The sequence below is a fragment of the Artemia franciscana genome, chromosome 9 (assembly GCF_032884065.1).
Source record: "Artemia franciscana chromosome 9, ASM3288406v1, whole genome shotgun sequence".
NCBI lineage: Eukaryota > Metazoa > Arthropoda > Branchiopoda > Anostraca > Artemiidae > Artemia > Artemia franciscana.
This window is the reverse complement of record NC_088871.1, coordinates 35165233-35186122: the sequence shown is the minus strand read 5'-3', so window position 1 is coordinate 35186122 and position 20890 is coordinate 35165233. Positions and strand designations below refer to the sequence as shown.

At 34.5% G+C, this 20890-nt stretch overlaps 2 protein-coding genes across 4 annotated transcripts in view; one reads left to right on the top strand and one right to left on the bottom strand.

Moving 5' to 3' along the window:
* Positions 1-383: 383 nt before the first annotated feature.
* Positions 384-16389, bottom strand: LOC136031335 (AP-3 complex subunit sigma-2-like). 2 transcript variants are annotated; one of them, XM_065710822.1, is made up of 5 exons: positions 16213-16389; positions 9517-9608; positions 6520-6703; positions 4775-4882; positions 384-614 (listed from the first exon to the last, which is right to left on the bottom strand). In XM_065710822.1, the coding sequence occupies exons 1-5, from the start codon at positions 16279-16281 to the stop codon at positions 492-494; spliced, it is 576 nt and encodes a 191-aa protein (XP_065566894.1). In that variant the 5' UTR covers positions 16282-16389; the 3' UTR covers positions 384-491. The 2 variants fall into 2 exon arrangements, with proteins under 2 accessions (XP_065566894.1, XP_065566895.1); XM_065710823.1 differs by lacking the exon at positions 16213-16389 and adding an exon at positions 15592-15610.
* The window catches only part of LOC136031334 (isopentenyl-diphosphate Delta-isomerase 1-like), an 18977-nt gene continuing 13756 nt past the window's right edge, over positions 15670-20890 (top strand). Inside the window, exon 1 of one of the 2 annotated variants that reach the window (XM_065710820.1) lies at positions 15670-15800. The gene's annotated coding sequence lies outside the window, so the exon portion shown is untranslated. The remainder of the gene's footprint in view (positions 15801-20890) is intronic. The other variant, XM_065710821.1, reaches the window with a different exon arrangement.

Here is a 20890-nt window from a genome sequence, read left to right as displayed (position 1 = left end):
GAGATGGGACAGAGACTGGCTGAAGATCCCGGGGGAAGCTGCAGCCGACAGATCGAAGTAGTCGCCAGAAGTAATTCCAAAGTTAATTGGTACCGGGTAGGACAGTTCTTCGTCTGGTTACCACCGAAAGTAAGCAAGTACACAAAATGCACAATATCGTTAACTTGATTATAAACAGCACTTCATTCTTAAATTTCTGTGCAAGGAAAAAGTTTAAATAAACAGGCCAAACCATGGCAAAAAGCTCATCAAAAACTGATTATTTTTTAAGCGATATGGCTTCCCATCTTAACGATCCTGACTTTTACCATCCCTCCCGTCAGTAAAATTAAAAAAATTGAAAATTTTATATAAACTAACGAAAGAAAATGCAAATACAAATGTTTAGAACATACGTTCTATTTGCGTTTTATATACAAAATCAAAAACTCCAATAAATATAAAAAATCATGTCGCCAAAGAAAATAGTTAACGGCAGGAATGTATTTTGCCTAAAATTTCAAATCTTTAATAGCTTGCGGTAGGTCTGGCAGCCGAATATCTTTAATTTGTTGAGGAATACTCATATTTTTGACAGCCGATACAGCACGAGCAGGGGCCGCAGACAATCCAGCCTGAAAAAAAAATCAAAAGAAGATTAATCAAATATTAGTTGCAAGAGGGCAAAATGCAGTGTTGTCACCACAATGAAAAGAGACAAAAAAGTTTTCGGGATTTTAATGTAGTAACACCCAGAAACAAAAGACATAATAAGCCCACTGCAGCTAACACGACCGCGTGCACGTTTCCGTCGTTAAAAAGTCTTAGGATCATGCATATTGCTGAGAGCTGTTAAAACGTTCCCTTTGGCTGTTGAGTTTTCAGCAAGGTCAACTCCTCCATGGTTTGTGAAAATAAAAGAAGCAGATACAGCAGTCTGAAGACTTAAAAAATAGAGGCTTCCAAAGACAATAACCAAACACATATTGCCTTCAGCTTTAGCATAGAATTCAAAGTTTAGTATACATTCAACCCTTTTTTAACACTGTTAGATTTAGTAAGTCAGGGTAAAATTAAATAAGGAGCAGTTAAAACAGAAAAAGCCGATATTTGATAGTAGCCCAGGGGTCCTTGTTAGCGGGCATCGTAATTAAAAAACACAAAAAAGATTTAGTTGAAAAAAAGATATTTGAACTATTTAACTAATGGAAAATTCACAGTATCAGATTTGGCACATCAGAGAATTCTAGCGTAGAGGTTTCAAGCTCCTATCTGCAAAAATGTGGAATTTTGTATTTTTTTTCCAGAATAAAGATCATTGATGCGTGTTAGTTTGATTTTTTCCCAGGGACGATCATGTCGAGCCAATGGTCCTAAAAGATCAGGAGATAGCTTATTCGAACAGAAAGCTAAAGTTCTAGTGCCCTTTTTAAGTGACCAAAGAGATTGGAGGGTACCTATCTCCCCTCCAACGCCCATTAAGACATCCGATCAAAATTTTAAGATAGTCATTTAATTACAGTATAGTCGAAAAGTCCAATATATATGCTTTTGGTGATAACAAGACCCTCCATAGTCCCTTGGGAAAGGACTGTAAGAGCAATTTTCCCGTATTGTTCATATATAGTATTTGTTATTGGGAAATATACGGAAATTTTTCGGGGCAATTTTCCACGTGGAGGGAGGGATTTTCCACAAGGGGAATTTTACGTGGGGGGGGGGGTTACGGAGGAATTTTCCAGGATAAATTTTACACGGGGAGGAGTTAAGCGCATTTTCTTGCATTATTTGAAAAATAGTTAGAAATAAAAAAAATCAACTGAAAGTACGGAGCAACATTAAAACTCAAAACTATCAAATATTATTCTGTATATGAGAGGGGATGCCCCTCCCCTCAACCCTAGGTTTTTACGCTGAAGTTTGACTTTTTGTCCTAGCTTATTAGGAAAGCCTTGATTTCGAATGGCAAGCATTCTATAAGAGCTTTAAGACTTTACTGTAAAGAGCGAGGACTGAGGAAGGGGCAGCCCCCAATATACAAACTTATTTCTATTCGACTTGAGTTTTAATATTTCTCCTTAGTTTCACTTGAAAAAACTTGCTTTTTATTTAATATCCCTCAGGGATGAAAAATTAACTGAATCAGTGATACTCAGTTGGGATCCCAATAATCAAAATGAAGTATCGAAGTCCTTCAAGGTTAGAAGCAAAGAGTGTGGAAAACTAATAAGAGGTGACAGTTCTGCCCACTAATGCTGGGTTCAATAAGAACTAGTTCACAGGATGTTTTCTTAGTCATGCACAACTTAGCAATACAAGACAACCTAAAATACAGCTTGAAAAAAAAGAAGAAAAAAAAAACAAACGTGAAATTAGATAAAGTTTCATCTACAATATTTAAGGCTAGGTTACATTTTTATATAGTCTGCCGCTGCTATGAGAAGAAAGAAGGCAATTCCAGCAATAGGAGTACAATGCTCATGGAAAACTAAATCTAAAAACGAAGTTTCTAATCAAGACTTTCAAGGAGGCACACTCGTGCCTCTATAAAGAGGCGACACACGACAATGTTAAGCGATCTTCGGTTCCAGTGGTCGCAGACGGATGGGGAGGGATGCATTTCGTAGCCCGAGCTCCAACTAAGAAACCTGCAAAATTTCATCCCCCTCCAACTTTTTCTTCATGGGGAAAATCTGGCCGAAAGTTTCGACCTGTCAACCCAAGCCCCCCTTTAACGTTGTCCGATCGGGCTGAAATTCACAAGTTAAGGTCCCCTAGGGCCCAGGAGCTTATCCGCGAAATTTCAGCTTGATCCGATAACTCCTTCCCTGTTTTCCAGAAACCACGCATAGCCACTTAAAATTCATTTACTTTTTTTTCCTAGACGCCTACAGGTCACATCCGACATCGGATCTGGGTGTACGAAGACTCATTCGATGCGGAATTCTCCGAGTAAGTGCCCATGAAAGTTTCGTAGGAAAATCTTAACCCCCCGAAAGTTTCGACCCTCCAACCCCCCCCCCCACCCCTTTTAACGTTGTCCGATCGGGCTGAAATTCACAAGTTAAGGTCCCCTACGGCCCAGGAGCTTATCCGCGAAATTTCAGCTTGATCCGATAACTCCTTCCCTGTTTTCCAGAAACCACCCATTAGCTATTTAATTAACGGATTTCTCTCCATAAGAGCCCATGTTAATTTGAAATTTTTAAAAGCTATTGAGAAGTTATATTTACACACATGCAAGTTATTAGCTCAGTTGGTAGAGCGTGAGACTTTTAATCCTCGGGTCAAGGGTTCAAGTCCCTTACGGGCGGTTTTTTTTCACAACATCAAAAAATTTTTGATAACACCTGGACAGCTTATCATTTGAGAGATAACAGAATATTAGCTTCTTATGAGCAAAAGAAACATTTCGGTCATTCTATCTATTTTTTTTTCTATTTTATACAATGATTTAAAAGCGGGGGGGGGGGAGGGGGGGGGGGTACTCCTCTCCTAATTCCTGTACGAGGAGTACTCCTGTAAGAGGAGTACAGGAATTATTAAATTACATCCACCATGGATTGTAGAAAAACGTACAGAAATAATATGAAAAAAACTTCGTTTTCTTAAAGAGTTAAAGAGGCTGCGTCCCAAAGTCGAACCTTAAAACGTACAGGAATTAGAAGAGGCAGTTGGGGGGGTGCCGCCCCCCAAACCCCCAGCTTTTAAAGACTCTTTTGTACAGTTTTTTTGTTTTTTTGCTAACCCCCCGCTCTTGGCTTCGGAAAGGCCCTCTTTTAATTAACAAAAAATTGAAATGAATGAATAATGGAATAACTTCGAAAAATGTTAAACACAAGAGGACAGGAGAACCATTGCGCCGAAACTAGTAATTAGTAACAATGAAGTCTCCCCACAAAAAAAAACCTGTCCAAAAGAGTCTTTAAAAGCTGGGGGTTTGGGGGGCGGCAGCCCCCCAACTGCCTCTTCTAATTCCTGTACGTTTTAAGGTTCGACTTTGGGACGCAGCCTCTTTAACTCTTTAAGAAAACGAAGTTTTTTTCATATTATTTTGGTATGCAAGCAACTCTATCCCTATTTGTGGGTTTAACTGGTTACATGTTAGGTTGAATTGAAGGGGGTTGAGTTAAATAGGAGTTGAATTGCAAGGGAGTTGAATTGAATGAAGACTGAGTTGTATGCACTCAAACCCATTCAATGCAACCCTCGTGCATCTCAGCCCCCATTTAATTCACTCCCCGATTCAAGTGACCCCACCTAGCGTAACGTGTAAGCAGTTACACGCATAAACGGGGATTGAGTTGCATAGGTAGAATTAAACAAGGGCTGAGGTGAATGGGAGTTATTCGAGGAAGGGTTGATTTGAAGGGGGTTGAGTTTAAACACACTACTTAATAAATCCTATTTGTTTTCAGTGCAGCTACGTCGATTAATTCCTCTTTGTCTCTCTATTCCTCTTAATCATTAATGTTTATACACACTTTGTAGCCAAGTCAGGCGAAAAAAGACTACTGTACAAATAGAACCATATTAAGTCGCGTTATTTGAAAAGAAAAAGGAATTTTCCTTTCACAATTTTCCAGGAAGCGAAAAATTATGTCTTAAATCCTTTGCAATTGCTGATAACTGTACAAAGATAGACGGAGAGGGGTTGCATCCAAACAAAAAAAATCGGACAATAGTCCTGAGCTTGTCAAGGTCAAATGACCAATTGTATGATATTTTTTTAACCTCTACTCCCAAGAAAAACAGTATTTAGAACTAATTGCAAGAAAGTATTATTAAAACCTACCTCCTGTTTTTCCACTTTGGCTTGATCTTCTATCCGCGTCATAATTTCTGTCATATTAGTTTCAAGAACCATGCCCCCCATAACCAGCTCATTCAAGATAAAGTGAACCTGAAATAATGGGAGGATCTAAAGAAAAAGAAAGATAGATAAGATAAAAACACTTTCCAAAAGTACTGAATAAGTAATTTAAAATAGCCCTTTTAGCCCTAAATTTTTCCCATGTCAGTCCCTGGAAAAACAGAGACAGCCAATGTTATTGACCTAGTTTAAACACCGTAACAGCTTGGTTTTCAAAAATTTTATATCCCGGGATGATTCATTTCTAAAGTCTTTATACATAATTATGAACTAAATTTTTTTCTAGCATTTATATCTTTATTATCTATTATCTAGCATTTATATCTTTGCTAACCTTCGCCACACTTTCCAGGGATGAAATGAATGGACATTAAATAAAAAAACAGATTTTTTTTTTATGAAAATAAAGATCAACATTAAAATTTAGAATGACAAAGCCAAACCCCACTCTTTACAGGAGAATTTAACTTTTAATTAACTGGAAGCCTTTTAAGCAGGATAAGCTGGTAATTGTAGGTGTTTTATGTACCGACTGCCTTTCAAAACAGTTACACTAAGAGTTTTACTGTTTGAATGAGATGCAAAAAAAAACCTTCCATTCTTGAGGTATTCTGAAAAAAAAACTGACTAATAATTGTACCATTGATCACTATACTATACAAGAACACTTTATCCAAGATCTTACGACGATTTCGGACTAACTCACTGGGTTTCACGTGGCCAAGAATCAAGGCCAAATCAACCGCTCCTCCTGAAATGTTTGTACGACTCTTAATACAAATTTTGATGCATTTTTTAAAGTTGTTTGTACCCCACCCCCCCCCTCTCGAAAACAAATCCTTTATTCTACCCTGCCAAGAATGTTGGCTGGGTTCCAGCTAATGTCCTGAAATTATGTGATTTTGTTTTTTGAAAAAAAGGCTCTTTTCAAAGACTTCCGGGAATTGTTGAAATAATTCTTTACCAATTATTTCAGGATTCCCTTATTAACCAACAAAGGGCAACGCATAGAGTTGCCAAAAATATTATAGTTTATCCCTACTTCAAGTGATTTATTTTCCCCGGTAACTTGTTCCGTTGTAATTTCAAGTCATTCCTGCATAAAGCTTATATTTTTACTTCTTAGCAAAAATTAAAACTGAAGAAGTTGCATTTGAAATCCTACCATAAAAATAAACGTGGATTTCTGCCATGACAATTTTGAAGGAAGTTAAGATGTAACTTTAGCATGTGTACAGTTTAGAATTTTTTTTTCAGTGATTTGCCAGATTATTCTTTGGCAAGTGGCAACTCTGACCCAGCCCCTGGTATCGCTATTTGCTGAACGCTAAAATGGAAAAAATAACTTGGCACGTTGTGTGTTCATATTACGAACATTATATACATAGAGTACGAACAAGTTAAGAGCATGATATATTATATAAACCGCCATTTACGTTAAAAAAAAGGCAATTATACAGATTCTTTTATATTCCTTCAGCATCGAAAGCAATTTAGACTATAGATAGTTTCGGAAACATCATTTTTAGTACATAATTTCAAGGCCACCTTTAATTATGTCATTCTTTTATCGATAACAACAAGTTACTTTAAAAAAAAAGGCGAAATCTTCAGATAAATAAGGCCAAACTTTTTGAGAAACTTCTTAAATTACTAGAAAGCTTTACCTTATCAACGTGAAAAATAAGATCCAATTCACAAACATTCTCAAAACATCTGTCCAGTGTTTCCACAAAAACCTGTATGAGATCTAAGATTCCAAGTTCTGATTCAGACGAGTCCACGCAGAATACAAAATATAGTGTTGCATAGTGACGATATATCAGTTTATAATCGGATCCTCCAATTAGACTGCAAGAAACACAAATTTTTCGAATAAGAAAACCGATACGAAACAAAAGGGATAGGAGAAGACCTGAACTACCGAAAATGTAGAGAATGGGGAAGAATAAGATACAAGATGACCTCCCCCTGCTGGCACCTAAAATCTGAAAAAAATATAATTACAAGGTTAATAGGTGACATGAAAAAAAGTAAAAATTTAAAAAGAAGAATAGCCAGGAATCAGAGTATTAAACAGCTGAAAGAGAATAGGAAGATAAGTCTGCAAACCAAGACTAAAATATTGGAAGTTATATTGATGTAAGTGGTCAAGTATGGTTCGGAAATTTGTACGCTTAGGAAGGCGGAGAAATATTTGTTGGATGTTTTCCAGAGGAACTGTCTACAGATAGTTTTAGGTACCCATTAACTGAACGCATATCAAACTGCACGTAAAATATGGTTCTATCTCATTTACTAGGGCTATAACGGGAGAACGATTAAGATGTCTAGTACACGGTATGCAGATGAAGGATGGTAAGCTTGTCAAAGATAGTTCTTTTCCGACATCCCTATGGGGCCAAAAAGCAGGCCATCCCCGAATGGGATGAGCAGAGGTCGTAAGGAAGGACTTGAAGAAAATAAGAACTTCATGGGAGGGGGTCAAGATTGAAGCTCGGAATAGACTAGAATGGAGAAGGACCGCAGCTGGGTTGGCTTAGGCGGTAGTAGTAAAGATGGAAAAAAGTAATAGGCAAAAGTGCAGTATCGCTCATGCCACACTGCAATGCGTTTTTAATAGAAGTAGTGGTAAAAAAAAAGTTTCAGACCTGCTTTTCTGTTTATCAACAGGGGGATACTAGCTATGGTAGGTAAAGACACAGCTGTAAAGTTATTCACGAACATTGATTTTGAATTAAAATTAATTAGTTGCGGGCATCAAGCCATGGCTAATTGTAGAAAAAGCCAAGACAGAAAGTCCGATTGAGTGAGAGACAAATCTGGCATAAGCCCTTAACAAGGATTGTATAAAAATGATGTCAGTTCATTTGTTAATAGATAAGTCTATCTATCATCCGTCCATAAGTCATTCCTAGGGCAGAAGAACTAAGTTAGATAGACATAGAACTAATATAGTCATAGAACCTATAGTTTTCCAAGTGTTTGGTTAGGTTCTTGAATAAAAATCAAGTAGTTGTGGGCATAAAGCCATGGCTAATTGTAGAAAAAGCCAAGAAGATAGTCCGCTTGAGTGAGAGGCAAATCTGGCATAAGCTCTTATTAGGATTATATAAAAATGATGTTAGTTCATTTGTTAATAGATAAGTCTATCTATAATCCGTTCATGCGTCATTCCTAGGGCAGAAGCACTAAGGTAGATAGTCATAGAACTAATACAGTCATAGAACCTATAGTTTTCCAAGTGTTTGGTTAAATGGCAAGGGTAAACAACAGGAATAAGCTGTAAGTGAGAATCATTGAAACCTGAGTTAGTCCTGAGCATTATAGATTATGAGGGGGCATTTGATCCAGCTGATAGAAAAGTTTTGTGAGGGCCCCATACTTGAATGGAGTTAATATTATGAATTATCAATAAGCACTGTCAATTTTAAGGTTGACAGTAAATTTTTGGTAAATGCTGACGAACTAAAAAAAATTTTTGACAGAACTTGATTGATGTTTTCTCAGAGCTTCAAACACATAAAAAATCGTTTTAATTAAACTCTTTTTTTCGTATTTCTCAAGCATAGTGTGCTAATGAGATAAAAATTAGCTTCAACTCAATGCTTGAATCGAAATTTTATAACACATATATGAAAGAAGAAACTTAACCCAAATTAAGGATTATTTGAATAAAAAAGTAAGCACCATTGAAAGAACATTTATCTTCAAAACTTTCTTCTTGAAGACGAAATTTCAGAAAATTAAATATCTAATTTCTTTAATTGACTTAAACTTGGAAATTAAATTAAGACAAACAACTAAAAATACCCAAATAGACTTGGAAAGAATAAAAAACTGTAAAAAAAGAGCTTGCTTAGTGCATATGTTTGCACCAAACTAAGGCATTTTTATTGATTAGCTTGGATAGCATTGCAGTTTGTATTATATACTCTTCAACTTCGCAGCTACCAAACTTCTTTCAAACGTCTTGAAATACATCTTTCAGACAAAATTCAAATGTCTTTTTGTGTTTTCTGCTTCAAGGATTGCAAGTCCTAAGAACATAAGTGAAAATTGCTCTCAAGCCAAGGACACAACTGAATGACAAATAAGTTACCCCAACTAAATTACGCATAAATAAAATGTTTTCTTTCATTTTATGAAATGATTTAATTATTTATTAAATAAATTAACCTCATCTAAACTTTTGTTGCTTTTTAAATATTATTGCTTATAAAATAAAATCTAGAGTTATTAAGATAAATGCATCACTAATATTGAATACATTATTAATTACGAATATTTTATTAGTTACTTAAAGTGTTATTAAAATATTAACGCTTGACCATATGTTTTTTACATGTGACCTGGCAAAAATTTAACCGTTACAGAGGCCAATGGAATGATGAGTTGGCTAGACCTGCGCTAGAACTATTTAGAACTGATATTTTGTTATCTTAGCAAAAAAATTCTTTTCTACTAATTCGTTTTAAAATTTTGTTTACTCAGTTCTTTATTATTCTCTTTCCTAAGATCCTTTGAAAACTATTAAAAAGGGACATAAGATAACCTAATCTTCCTAAATGAGCTTTGTTTTATGTAGAGAGAAAAATTTATAGGGATATCTATCTTTCAAAAAAAAGGGGGAAAAAGAAGCTAAACATAAAGATAGTATTTACCTTCCACCTTCTAAAAAATTGCAAACATTATCATCTCTTCTTGAAACTAATTGAAATGTTTCTTTTATGATCTGCTGTTGCATATCTTCTGTCTGAAAAAACAAACAAGTTAATTATTAGAAAATAATTGTATGTTATTCTATGTAAGGATAGAAAAGCACATCCATGATTCTTGGAGTAGAGCCCCCACCCTATCCAGACTAATAAAAATTTTCATTTCCTTATGGGGCAATCATATTTTTTGAACGTGTGATACTTTTATTTCTTCTCAAGACTGATCATATCAAACCAATAGTTGTAGAAGATTGGTTAAGACCTTTTTGGAATGTAAATGTTCAGATCTCGTCTGAACATCAAAAAAGATGGCACCTCACCAATGTTTGGCCATTCCGTGCCATAAAATGAGAATATTTGTCCAAAAAGGTCTTGCCTTAAGCAAACATTAAGTTATATTTCATAATGTCAGCAACGTACTCCCACATGTTGGCATACATTGCCAGTAGAAACCACTTCTAAACGCGGCCTTGTGTTCTGTACTGTGAAAGAGCAGTAGAATACTGGAAACCAATGTAAAGTTATTATTTATGAGTACAAAGGTTTGCACATGCCCCCTCCCAAACCAGGGCACTGCTTTATTTCAACGGGGATCAAATTTACTTTGTATAAAAGCTGCACTTGTGTACCATGCAAGCCATGACAAAAGAGTGCTAAAAGACAATGTGCTTTCATCATTACCTATTGTTCATCAATATTGATATTTGCCATAACAGCACACAGTTTGCAGTGGGCGTCGCACAGCAAGAAAGTATAACCCATAATAAAACGAAATAAATATAAAAATAAATTATCAAACTTCACACAGTAACAAAGGACAATAAATACCGTTTTGATGCCTTTTGGGGTGGAGGAAAAGGAATTCACATTACAGTGTGGACTCCTATACTCGCTTTTGGCCGACTGGTTTGTGTTTTTGAAGATTCGGTAAAATCTTCCAATGGACAACAGAGTTTAAGTATTTTTTTCAAAACACGCTGTTATCAAGTTGATGTAAAAACAGCACAGTCACCCAAATTAGATCATCTTGACAGTGTTCATGGCAAGTAGATGACTCACATAATTGGATCATATAAATATTATTCGAGATACAATTACAAAGATGAATGTTCGCTATATTTCACAAGCATTTATAATGAAAAAAAATGTTAATCTATTAATTTTAAAAGTCCTCAGTGCCCAGATTTTACATCAGTTAAGAAGAGACAGATTTATATCTAAGTGTGCAGTGAAATTTCGTTTTGTTTTAAGAGATATTGGCATAATTTAAGGAAAACACAACAGATAAGACTTTAGATCTTCTCTTAAGTAACCAAAGGTCAATAGTACGTTGATATCTTGGCAAGTCTCTAAGGCCAAGAGGAAACCATTGTCATGACATGGGCCATGGTTACTCAAAATGAAGCCTGAGAATGGTCAAACTTTGTTTTTATTGATCAGATCAGATCCTTTAGTCCTCGATCCAAGAGGAAACCAATGCAAAATGATAATAATAATAAAAAAGATCGGTTCCCCCGGAAAAGTGCCTGTAAAAACTTACTTTCCCGAATAGCCTGAAACTTACACCTGTAAGCTCCTGAAAAAAGGGACCCCTCATGTCTGGAGAAAAGATTGGAGGCAGGAGTGCCTAAAAGACTGAGGCCCGAACGTGTTTTTTTTGTTTTTTTAACTAGCTTGACACTTATTTCTTGGGTTAGAAAGCTCAAAAAAAAAGAAAAAAAAAGTCAAACAAGTTCGACTAAAAAGAGTGCAATAATTTTTTTTATAAAGATCTTGGAACATTAAAACCATTAAGCCCCCGACCAGGTTGCCCAACAAGAAAAATTATAGCTTGGGGAACAGATTCTCTCAAAATTGCAGCCCAAAAAACATTTTCTGTTTTTCAAATTGACCTGGACATTTAAAGCATCATTGCCAGGGCTAAAGGGACCACATATTTCTTTTGTAAGGGGGAGAGGGGGTTAGGGTGCCAAGAAATGAGCTCAAAACTTAGTTGTTCCTGATTACTGATCAGCTCAAAATTTATAAAAGTCCTTGGGTTTTAAGTACCACAATGCACAAAAAAAGAAAATAATGGCTACCCTAAAAAAGGGCGGAAAGCTTTTTTTTTGCAAATGGATTGGAACTTGCACCTTTAGTTTCCACAGCCAATTCACCATAAAGTAAAAGAAAATACAATAAATTGGATGAAAATGTCCCCTAAAATAGAACCATTTGTAAAAAAAAAAAAAAAAAAATATAATGTACAAATATTGCCCGAAAATTGGGCCATAAAAAGGGCAAAAAACCCTTTGTTTCTAGATAAATTTAAATTTAGGACTTATAGATCAATAAGCCAAGTGTACCCAAATTTGCGATAATAGTTTACTTCAGGGCAAGGTTTCCCCTTCTAATAATTGGGCCTGAAACTTTTTTTCCACTGAGAGGGCATGGAAATGGACCCAAAAAACTTGTTGTCATTGGTCACTTTGAAACTGGGGAAGTTTTTACATAACATTTTCCTTTCCTCGGGACAACGGACAATCTTATGTAAAAAAAAAGAAAAAAAAAATGGGTTAATTGGGGCCCAAGAATTTTGTTTTTCCAAATACAGAATTAGAAAATCACTGATAGTTATCTCCCAGTAAGCTTTAAAGTTATATGCAGACAAGGTCAAGTGAAGCTTAATGAAAATTTTTCAATCATTGGTTGTATTGATTTGGGACATCAGGAAATAGGTGTAACATTTTTCTATGTCTCTCCTATTGTCCTAACATAGTATATTACATGTATGGTCAAATGTGACTTGTATTTTAAATATTCTTTATCTAGCTCTGCTTAAACAAAATGTATAGAATAGTCTCGAGGGGCCAAAATAATAAAATTTTAAGCTACAACAGTTTAAATGTCCATTCAAAATTGAACTAGATAAGTCTTAAAAAAAAGAAAAAAAGAAAAAAAGAAAGTGTTTGAGACAGCATTTTATTTACAGAAAGACAAGATAATTTACAAAGACAAAAATTTGAAACTAATTTTGGCTGTATTGATTTGTGACAACTAAGAACTGGCTCCAAATTTGTTTTGTTGCTAATAGACTTGAAATTTACAATGTAAAAAGACAAGAACAGATACAATTCAATAAAGGCATATTATTTTGAAATGTGGTTGTATTGATATGCACACCTGAAACTGGGCCAACAAATTTTCTTTTCTCTGATTGGTTTGAACTAACAGGGAATATAGACAGTGACAAGAGGACATCAATGAAGACAATGAATATTAAAACAATTTGTTTTATGCCTATTGATTTGTGATGCCAAGAACAAGCCCTAATTTTTTGTCTCCAATTGGCTTGGAACTTGCTGTGCATGCACAATGTTCAAAACAATTCTAAATGGAGAAAATATTTTGAAGAAAGTTGGGTTGTACTGATTCTTGATGCTACAAAATGGGCCAAAAAGGGTTTCTCTCATAAGCATGAAACTTTCAGGGTAAGTAGACTGGATCAACAGAACTTCAATGAGAATAGCAAATTCTGGAAGAAAAATTTGGTTAAGTTGATTCTTATCGTCATAATTAGCTTTGTTTTCACTCATCTACATGAAGACTTCAGGACTTGTAGACAAGACCAATGGAATCTCCAAGTGTATAAAATATTGAAGAAACAAATCTGGTTGTATTGACTTGTGATGTCCAATTTCTTCCTTTTGTTTATATTAAAACAAAACATAACTAGTTTTTAAGATTCCCTTGAGATGTATTTACTTAAACAAACAATCCGTTGCATAAAATAGAGCAAGATTATGCACATTTTCATAAATACAAATAAGAATCCCTTTCCCTGCAGACCAAAAATTTCATGATAAAAAAATTACCAAAAGATTATAACACAAATATACAGATAATCAAACATTTTGATTGACAACTCAATGTTTTAGTGCTTATCAAGAAAAACTGAATAAACTTTATATATATTCCTACAATTAACCAATAATAAAACAACATCAATTAAAAAAAATAAATTAATCAAATAAGCATTCTCAACAAAATAAGCTTTTCAAAGAAAAAAAAAACAAATTGAACTTAAAATAAGTAGAACCAACTTCATACAATGAATCCAACTTAAAACAAAGAGATATTACAACAGACGAATCCTAAAACAATTTGATTAAATTTAAAATTAACAGAATTTATAACACACAAAAGTAGGCCTGCAACCTCCCTAAACCCTCTAAAGACCAGAGTATAATTTAAATTTTACTGAAAACAAATTGCAGTTTAAAAAAATTGTTCTTTCAGTATTATTTGTGCTGAAAAATCAAAATTGCTGGAAATTCCAGGAATTAATATTTCTATCAATCAATCCAGTTTCATTAGTCTAATATACAGTAACTTTTTATATACTTTAGATTTTTTATTTACTTCTTATTTTTTTTTTTTTACTTTTTATTTACTTCAGCAAATGAAAAAGAGAGTTTAAAAGATTCCAAATATTCACTTTAAGAGTTTTGAGAAAAAGGTGTAATTTTTAAATTGTAATGCTGACAATAAAATTTAAAATAGTAATTACTCTATGAAACAGTTATTTCTTTCCTGTATTCTTCATTATTATTGCACCATTGTTGGTGCTTTGACAAATAAATACCAAACCATTCAAAATACAGATTGTTGATAGTAAGGTCCAAATAACCCTCAAGTCTTTTAGAGGGTTTAAGAAAAGGAGGAGTAACCTCACCCTTATTTTTAAGCTATGCTAGCATTATAATATCATTTTTCCATTTATTTTATGACAAAGAAAAAACACACTCCTTGAAATACAAATTATTTTCAATAAAGCACAGCTAACACTGGTTCTTTAAGAGTTTAGGTGGATATTAGCCCTACTTTTATTTGCCATCATTTTAAGTTAGAAAGTTTCTGTTGATTTTAAAGTTTAATTTACTTCCATCTTTTCTTCATTAGTTCAACCTGCTTCCTTTGGAATCTACTCACCCCTCCTCTACTTGACAAAATTCACTAATTCACCAGCCTCTTGTCTGATGCAAGTGATCATGGCTTTCTTTGAGGTATAGTTTGATAATAAATTACAATAAATATAAAATAACATCAAGGGGTTGTCTCACAGGAGTATAAAGAAGACATTTAAAGAGTTTTTGGTAAGTGAATATTTAAGTTTTTTTTTATAGGTTTGCCCCTCTTGTCAGTTCTAAAGTTGTTTGTTTTTTCCTTCTTTATGGTTGTTGTTTGATTGTGAGTTTGAACTGGTGAGTGTTATTACTACTATTGGTACTATTATTTTTTTTCTTATTTTGATGAAAGTTGTTGTTTTCATTCATAACTCCCATGCCATTCAAGCTATGCTCTCCAGGAGTAGGTCACACTTATGTTGTAATTATTGTAAAAAAAATAAAGAGTCTGAGCCTGAAAACCTGACACCTTGCTTTGAATCATGCATTTCCAGAACACTGGGTCCAACAAATATCTACTAAAAACTGTCTTTAACAACCATGTTTTCTTTTGCACTCAATATAGTCAATTGCAATAAATTATTGAATAACTATAATTGTTGAACATATTTGACCATCAAATTAATCTATTACAAAGAAAAAGCAAACCCATAAACTTCTGAAACTAGCCATAAGTATTAGAAGCTTATACTAATAAATGAATATTCCAAGAACTTTTAATCTACAAAAGAAAAAAAAAATAGCTCTTATTAAAGAAACTAATACTGCTGAGCTCTATGCACAATAAGCCAATAATTAATTATGAGCAAGCTGAACAGCTCCAGCATGGACCTTATTTGCTCAAGAGTGAATTGAGGTACCATCAAATGGGGTTACTTTGAACAAAACAGCAGCTCCCTTGTGGCACTTATTCCCCAAACATACAATGTCTATCATCCATAAGGCGTCAATTAAGCCAGAATAACATCAGATTTGACATACTCCAATTTTTATTCAGTTTACCATGTATACTGTTCCTGTTGCTAATTTTAATAGGGTCAACCTACAGAAGAACACACAGCCTTGTGGTAATTACCATTCTAGGCTATGTCATTTCCTTGGATTTTAAGAAGTAGCATAATTACTTTGCTGCTAATAATTTTATTTTATTGTTATAGCCTACTCTATGTAAAACTTTAGTGCCATCTATATTCAAAAACAAATATAATGGAGTAGACTTGTTTTACATTACACAATTTTAAGTGGAACACCCATTAAAACTCTACATCTAAGTCTGATTCACAAGTATGTCATTAGCTATGAGACAGGCTAGACCAAGGCATTAGGCTATTCAATATGTCCATTATTTGGAAGATGCATGCATCAACATCTTAAGTATCATGCAAGACTAAACTCTTGCCACAGCCCCCTCAACCAACTAGGCTTTGGAGCTATTAAGAAAATTTTGCAATTACATAAGTTTGGCTAGCCTAGACCCAATCTGGTGACTTCCAGTTCACCAGGAACCAACTTATTGTACAAGTAGGCCTAGGAAATATGTTTCTTTTGTAAACGAATAGGCTAGTGCTCCTGATTAAACACAGAAACTTTCAAAGCTGGGGCTATTATGTAACAGACAAAGCCTACACTCTTGTTAACTAGGACCTGGAAGACAAGTCTTTAGCCTAGCTCAATAATAGTCAATCAGCTCACTTACGAAATATTGGTAAAATTTTGAGAGCCTTGGCTTCCCATGATTGTTAAATACTAGAATTGCTTTAATCATCTCCTTAAGCTAGCCTAGTTTAGCATAAGAGTATGATATTTAGGCTATTTGCTGCCCTTTTTGCATTTATTCTCAAAATTAAATGTTATTATTGCCATCTATTGGAAAGTATTATTTTCTTAGGTGACAGGGATAGATGCATAAGGCTCCTTCACATTGCAACTTAAGGCCCTAGGTTACGCTCCTCATGTAAAGTAGTGCGTGATCGTTTGTAAGATAAGACATAAAATCTTGCCAAAACCTAAAATATGTAGCCCTAGAACAAAGGGAAGGATTTAGGTTTTAGAAGGTTCTATTGTCTGTTTCCTGTATCAAAATTGTGTGATTTGGTTTTCTTCCCACAGATCAGCAAAATGATATCTCCAATTCATGGCCAGCATTTTACCGATTCCAATCATCCCCAGACTGTAATATGCTTATAATTATTAATAAACTCATAATTTTGGACAGCTGTAGTGACAATTACATATCTCATTCATAATTTTCATAGGTGAACCATGTTCAATTTTTAACAACAATGTTTGTGATCAACTAATTCAGACGTAAGGCATAATTTTAAAATTAGACTAGATGGAAGCTTGGAATAGCATATTTCCTGTTAAAAAAAAAAAGATTTGGGCTAAGGTACAAAGACATAGTATAAATAGGCAATAGTTACCAACAAATTAATGTTAACACAAGCTTGTGAGTAAATTTCTCGTCTTTTCATTTGGCTGGCTCTGTAGTAAAAGTTTAACATAAAAATTAAAGAAAACACGTGTCCTCAATATATCTTGGCTTTTTGTGTAACTATAATATGACTCGGGAATTGTTCTCCATTTTCTGTGGCATTGTCACTGGCTTATGTAAGTCTTATTGCATAAACCTTGAGCAAATTGTGTGGATAAACACTGAAAATCAGTCTGTCTTTTTAAAGAATTAACTTCCATATAATTATTTACTGCAAAAATTTGTTTTTTTTTCAAAGATTTTATAAATTTCATGACAATTCATAACAGGGATGAAATAGATGATCATGCAAATGAATCTGCTATGTTTTAAGCCAATCATGTCCAATATAATTTTAAGGCAAATCACTCTTCAATAATAGAGTTTTTGATGCACCATCAGCTCCTCCTTCATCCTTTATCCTTGATGTTCTTAATTTGTTGAAAGTTTTGCATGTAGAGGATATTTTGAAGTCAAGTTGCACTATCCAGTGCATTAGTAAGGTTTTTCATATTGCTACAATCATAGTCCAAGATGGTTGGATTTAAATTTATTGCTAAAAAGCCTGAAGTTAGGTTCTTGAGCTGGAAGCAAGTTTCACCAGAAAAAAATCTTCAAGGAATCAGTAGAATCAAGCTTGTTGATACATTGGTCCTGCCATTGACTCCTCAATAAAACATACGCAGTAATTCCTATTTAATTGAACATCAAGATGGTCTATATTATGCATCCTTTGTCACAAATGTGTTTTGACCACTATGAAACATTGTTACACTACTACATTATCTATATTTAGTACCATTTTAAAGTATTTGTACAAATTCTCACGAATCAACACTTAAATAATTTTTCTTCCGCTTAGCAGAATGTCTCCCTTACTTTCTCTGTTGGACCTGTAATACCTATCTTTTTTAGAAAATTCAGCATTTTTGAACCTTTAATTCAGTTGAAGAGCAGGTTTCTGAATACAATACTTGTTTAAAAAACCTTGACCATCTTTGGTCCTTTGGACTTACGAAGTTATATATCTAGTTACTATTTGTTGTATTTTGAAGTGTTTGTCTTTATTCAATTGTTGAAGTGGAACCACCCGTGGTCTTGTTATTGGCTCTGAATTTTATTAAAGTGCTTTTCTGTGGTTTTATTTCTTGTTTTATGCTTTGTCATTTTCCTTCTTTTATGACGGGTTTTAAAGAGATTAATTAAAATACAAGACTGACTAAAGAGCAAAAATCCTTTGGGTATGTTTCTATGATAAATTTATTGATAACAATGGATTCTACTTTGAGTCACATTCTCGATGAGTTCCATTTCTTCCTCTTTTCTGTGATTCGTTTTTGTTTCTTGTCATCTACAGAAATATTTTTCTATTCACCACCATGCATTATGCTTGGTTCTCAGCAACCTGATATAATATTGCGTTAGATCATGTAAATTTTTTCTTGTAATTTTCAGTTTGAGTATTCCTTGATGGTAAAAGAAATAACAAATCTGTATTCGCAAGCGAACCACGATAAAATTAGAAAAAAATTGAACAATGATCAGCAAAATTTTGTGATGTATGTGGTAAAATTTTACAAGGACCTTGGAATTTCATAGCTTAATATAAAAATCATATTGACGTCGTGGATTTCAGACCTTGAAATTTCATACCTTAATATAAAAATCATATTGACGTCGTGGATTTCAGATTTTGGTGCATACAAGGTAAAATAAAAACGAAATGTGTGCTCCTTTTCGGAAGAAAAGAACTACTGTGTTAGCTGAACCTTACGAGTTGTGAAAATTGACAAAGTGTATTTATTTTAAACAATAGATTCGAAATATAATTCCATCGCATTTTTAAAAATGCTTCTTCTCATTTCGGATTGTTAAGTTTGAACAGTGAGGTATCAACCAATTTGAAAGGGGTCACAACAAGGCAGTTGAATTTATATTTTTTTTCTTTCTTGCATGAGTTTCTAGAAGGCTTGTATCTTAGGCTTGTTAGAAAGATCAAAACAAAGCGCTTTCATTTTTTGTTCCTGGAGCTTCTCCACATTAATCACTTTTCAGAGTCTTTTTGCACTCGGTGACTCTCTTTAGTTTTTATTTAGAATAGCAATCTCTAGTTGTTTATAAGATACGAATAGGTCCCAAAAAAGATCATACATATTCTAGACCACTTTTTGGTCAGATCTGGTCAATCAATCTTGCTCCTGTTGTCCCATTTGGTGAATCAATGTATATTTGTGTGGATTGTGGTGTCAGAACCAAGATTCACCAACAGTTAGGTTACAGCTATTGAAAAGGTCGATTAAGCACATTCCATTGTGATTTAGTTCCCCAAGATGTCTGGAAACAAGACTCTTAACGAAGAACAGTCGTATTACAGAAAGCATTGTGGACAGTATTGATTCTTCTAGGCCGTCTATCCACTGAATATTGTCGAATGCGAGGCCATGATCTATGCATGCTTGTTTGTATGTTAAAGGCTTGTTTGAATAAAGTTTATTTGTAAAACACTCACAAAGAGTGTCATTCACAGTAAGGAGATCTTCAAATTATGTTCCACCCTTCACATGATAATGAAGTCCCCACAAATTCAAGCATTCTGAATGGCCTACATAATTTACAGTGTGAATTCAACCTCAGTCCATAGCGCTCAGCACTTAGCAGGTTTCTATATTTAACAAATCGAAAACTTCAACTCATGTTTTGCTTTCGCTTCATTCATAAGCGATTATCGAACCATCAATAGTCGTAATGTCTTATCTTCGAAGTAGCTGGGCAAATTTATCACACAGTCAGGAGAAGTAGGATCCAAGTTAAAATCATCCAGTAGTAACCGCGTTTTACCGGTATAGTGACCATAGAAGGGGAAAGAAAAGTTCTTTTGAAATTCATTTGATTTCGAATAATTTTCCAGTAAAAATGAGAATCATCTGTTCCTAGCGCAACAAGAAATTATAAACAAGAAACAAAATTAAACTTTTTAGGGAACTCGTAATTTTGTATTCTAGCAGAAGATTGAAAAATCTCGTCCAGACCTGAAATGGAAATTTTGTATATCTTATGGGGTTCTCGGAATTGATTTTGGAAAGGTCAATGATGGAAAGTACTTGGATTCAACGGGGAAGGGCGACCTCTATTTGTTGACGTCAAGAGATCTTTCAGAAGGGGTCGTTGGAACTCAGGGGGAATGAAGGTATAATGTCTTAATTGTGTTTTGTGAGCCTATGCCCGGTCCAGCCACTTAGTAAAAAGGGGATCAGGGGAGAACCCCTTGTTTATTGTAATCTGTGCCAGAACAGGACGCCAGATTCTAAATTTGTGTAATCGGAATATCTGCTATATTGCTTTGAAGGAGTTCAACAAAATTAACTGAGGGGGGGATGGAGCTTATTTACTCGTTGGTCTTCATTGGAGCTCGTCATGATATTACCTCTTTTGGGGGACAAGCTCCCTAAAGTCTTGCTATTCGGACATTTGCCTAAAGGGATTGTTCATAATCAACTAAACTGGATAGCACATAAGAGGCGACGTTGTAGTTTTGCTTGCTAGAGCTCTAGGCCCAGTCCTACCTTATATTGGGGGAGGGGGTGGCAGGTAATTTTGTTTTTTTTAGGCATCTAACGATAAAGATAGTTGAATCTCTCCTGAAAACAGTCAGAAGTAACAGCTGAAGCCTAAATAGTTCTTTATCAGAGTATAGGACCGATTCAGTATGTGTAGTGGGGGGAACTGAGAGGAAGTCCCCACATTCTTTCCATAAGCACATCTTCCAGAAAAAACGTCAGATCCCAGTCAAACTTAATGGGAAGTTAGAACTTGATTCATAATTGTGTTGTTAGCTTTTACCCCTAATGTTATCTTTGCAATGGAGGGGGAGTGGTAGAATAATCTATCATTTCATCTGCCT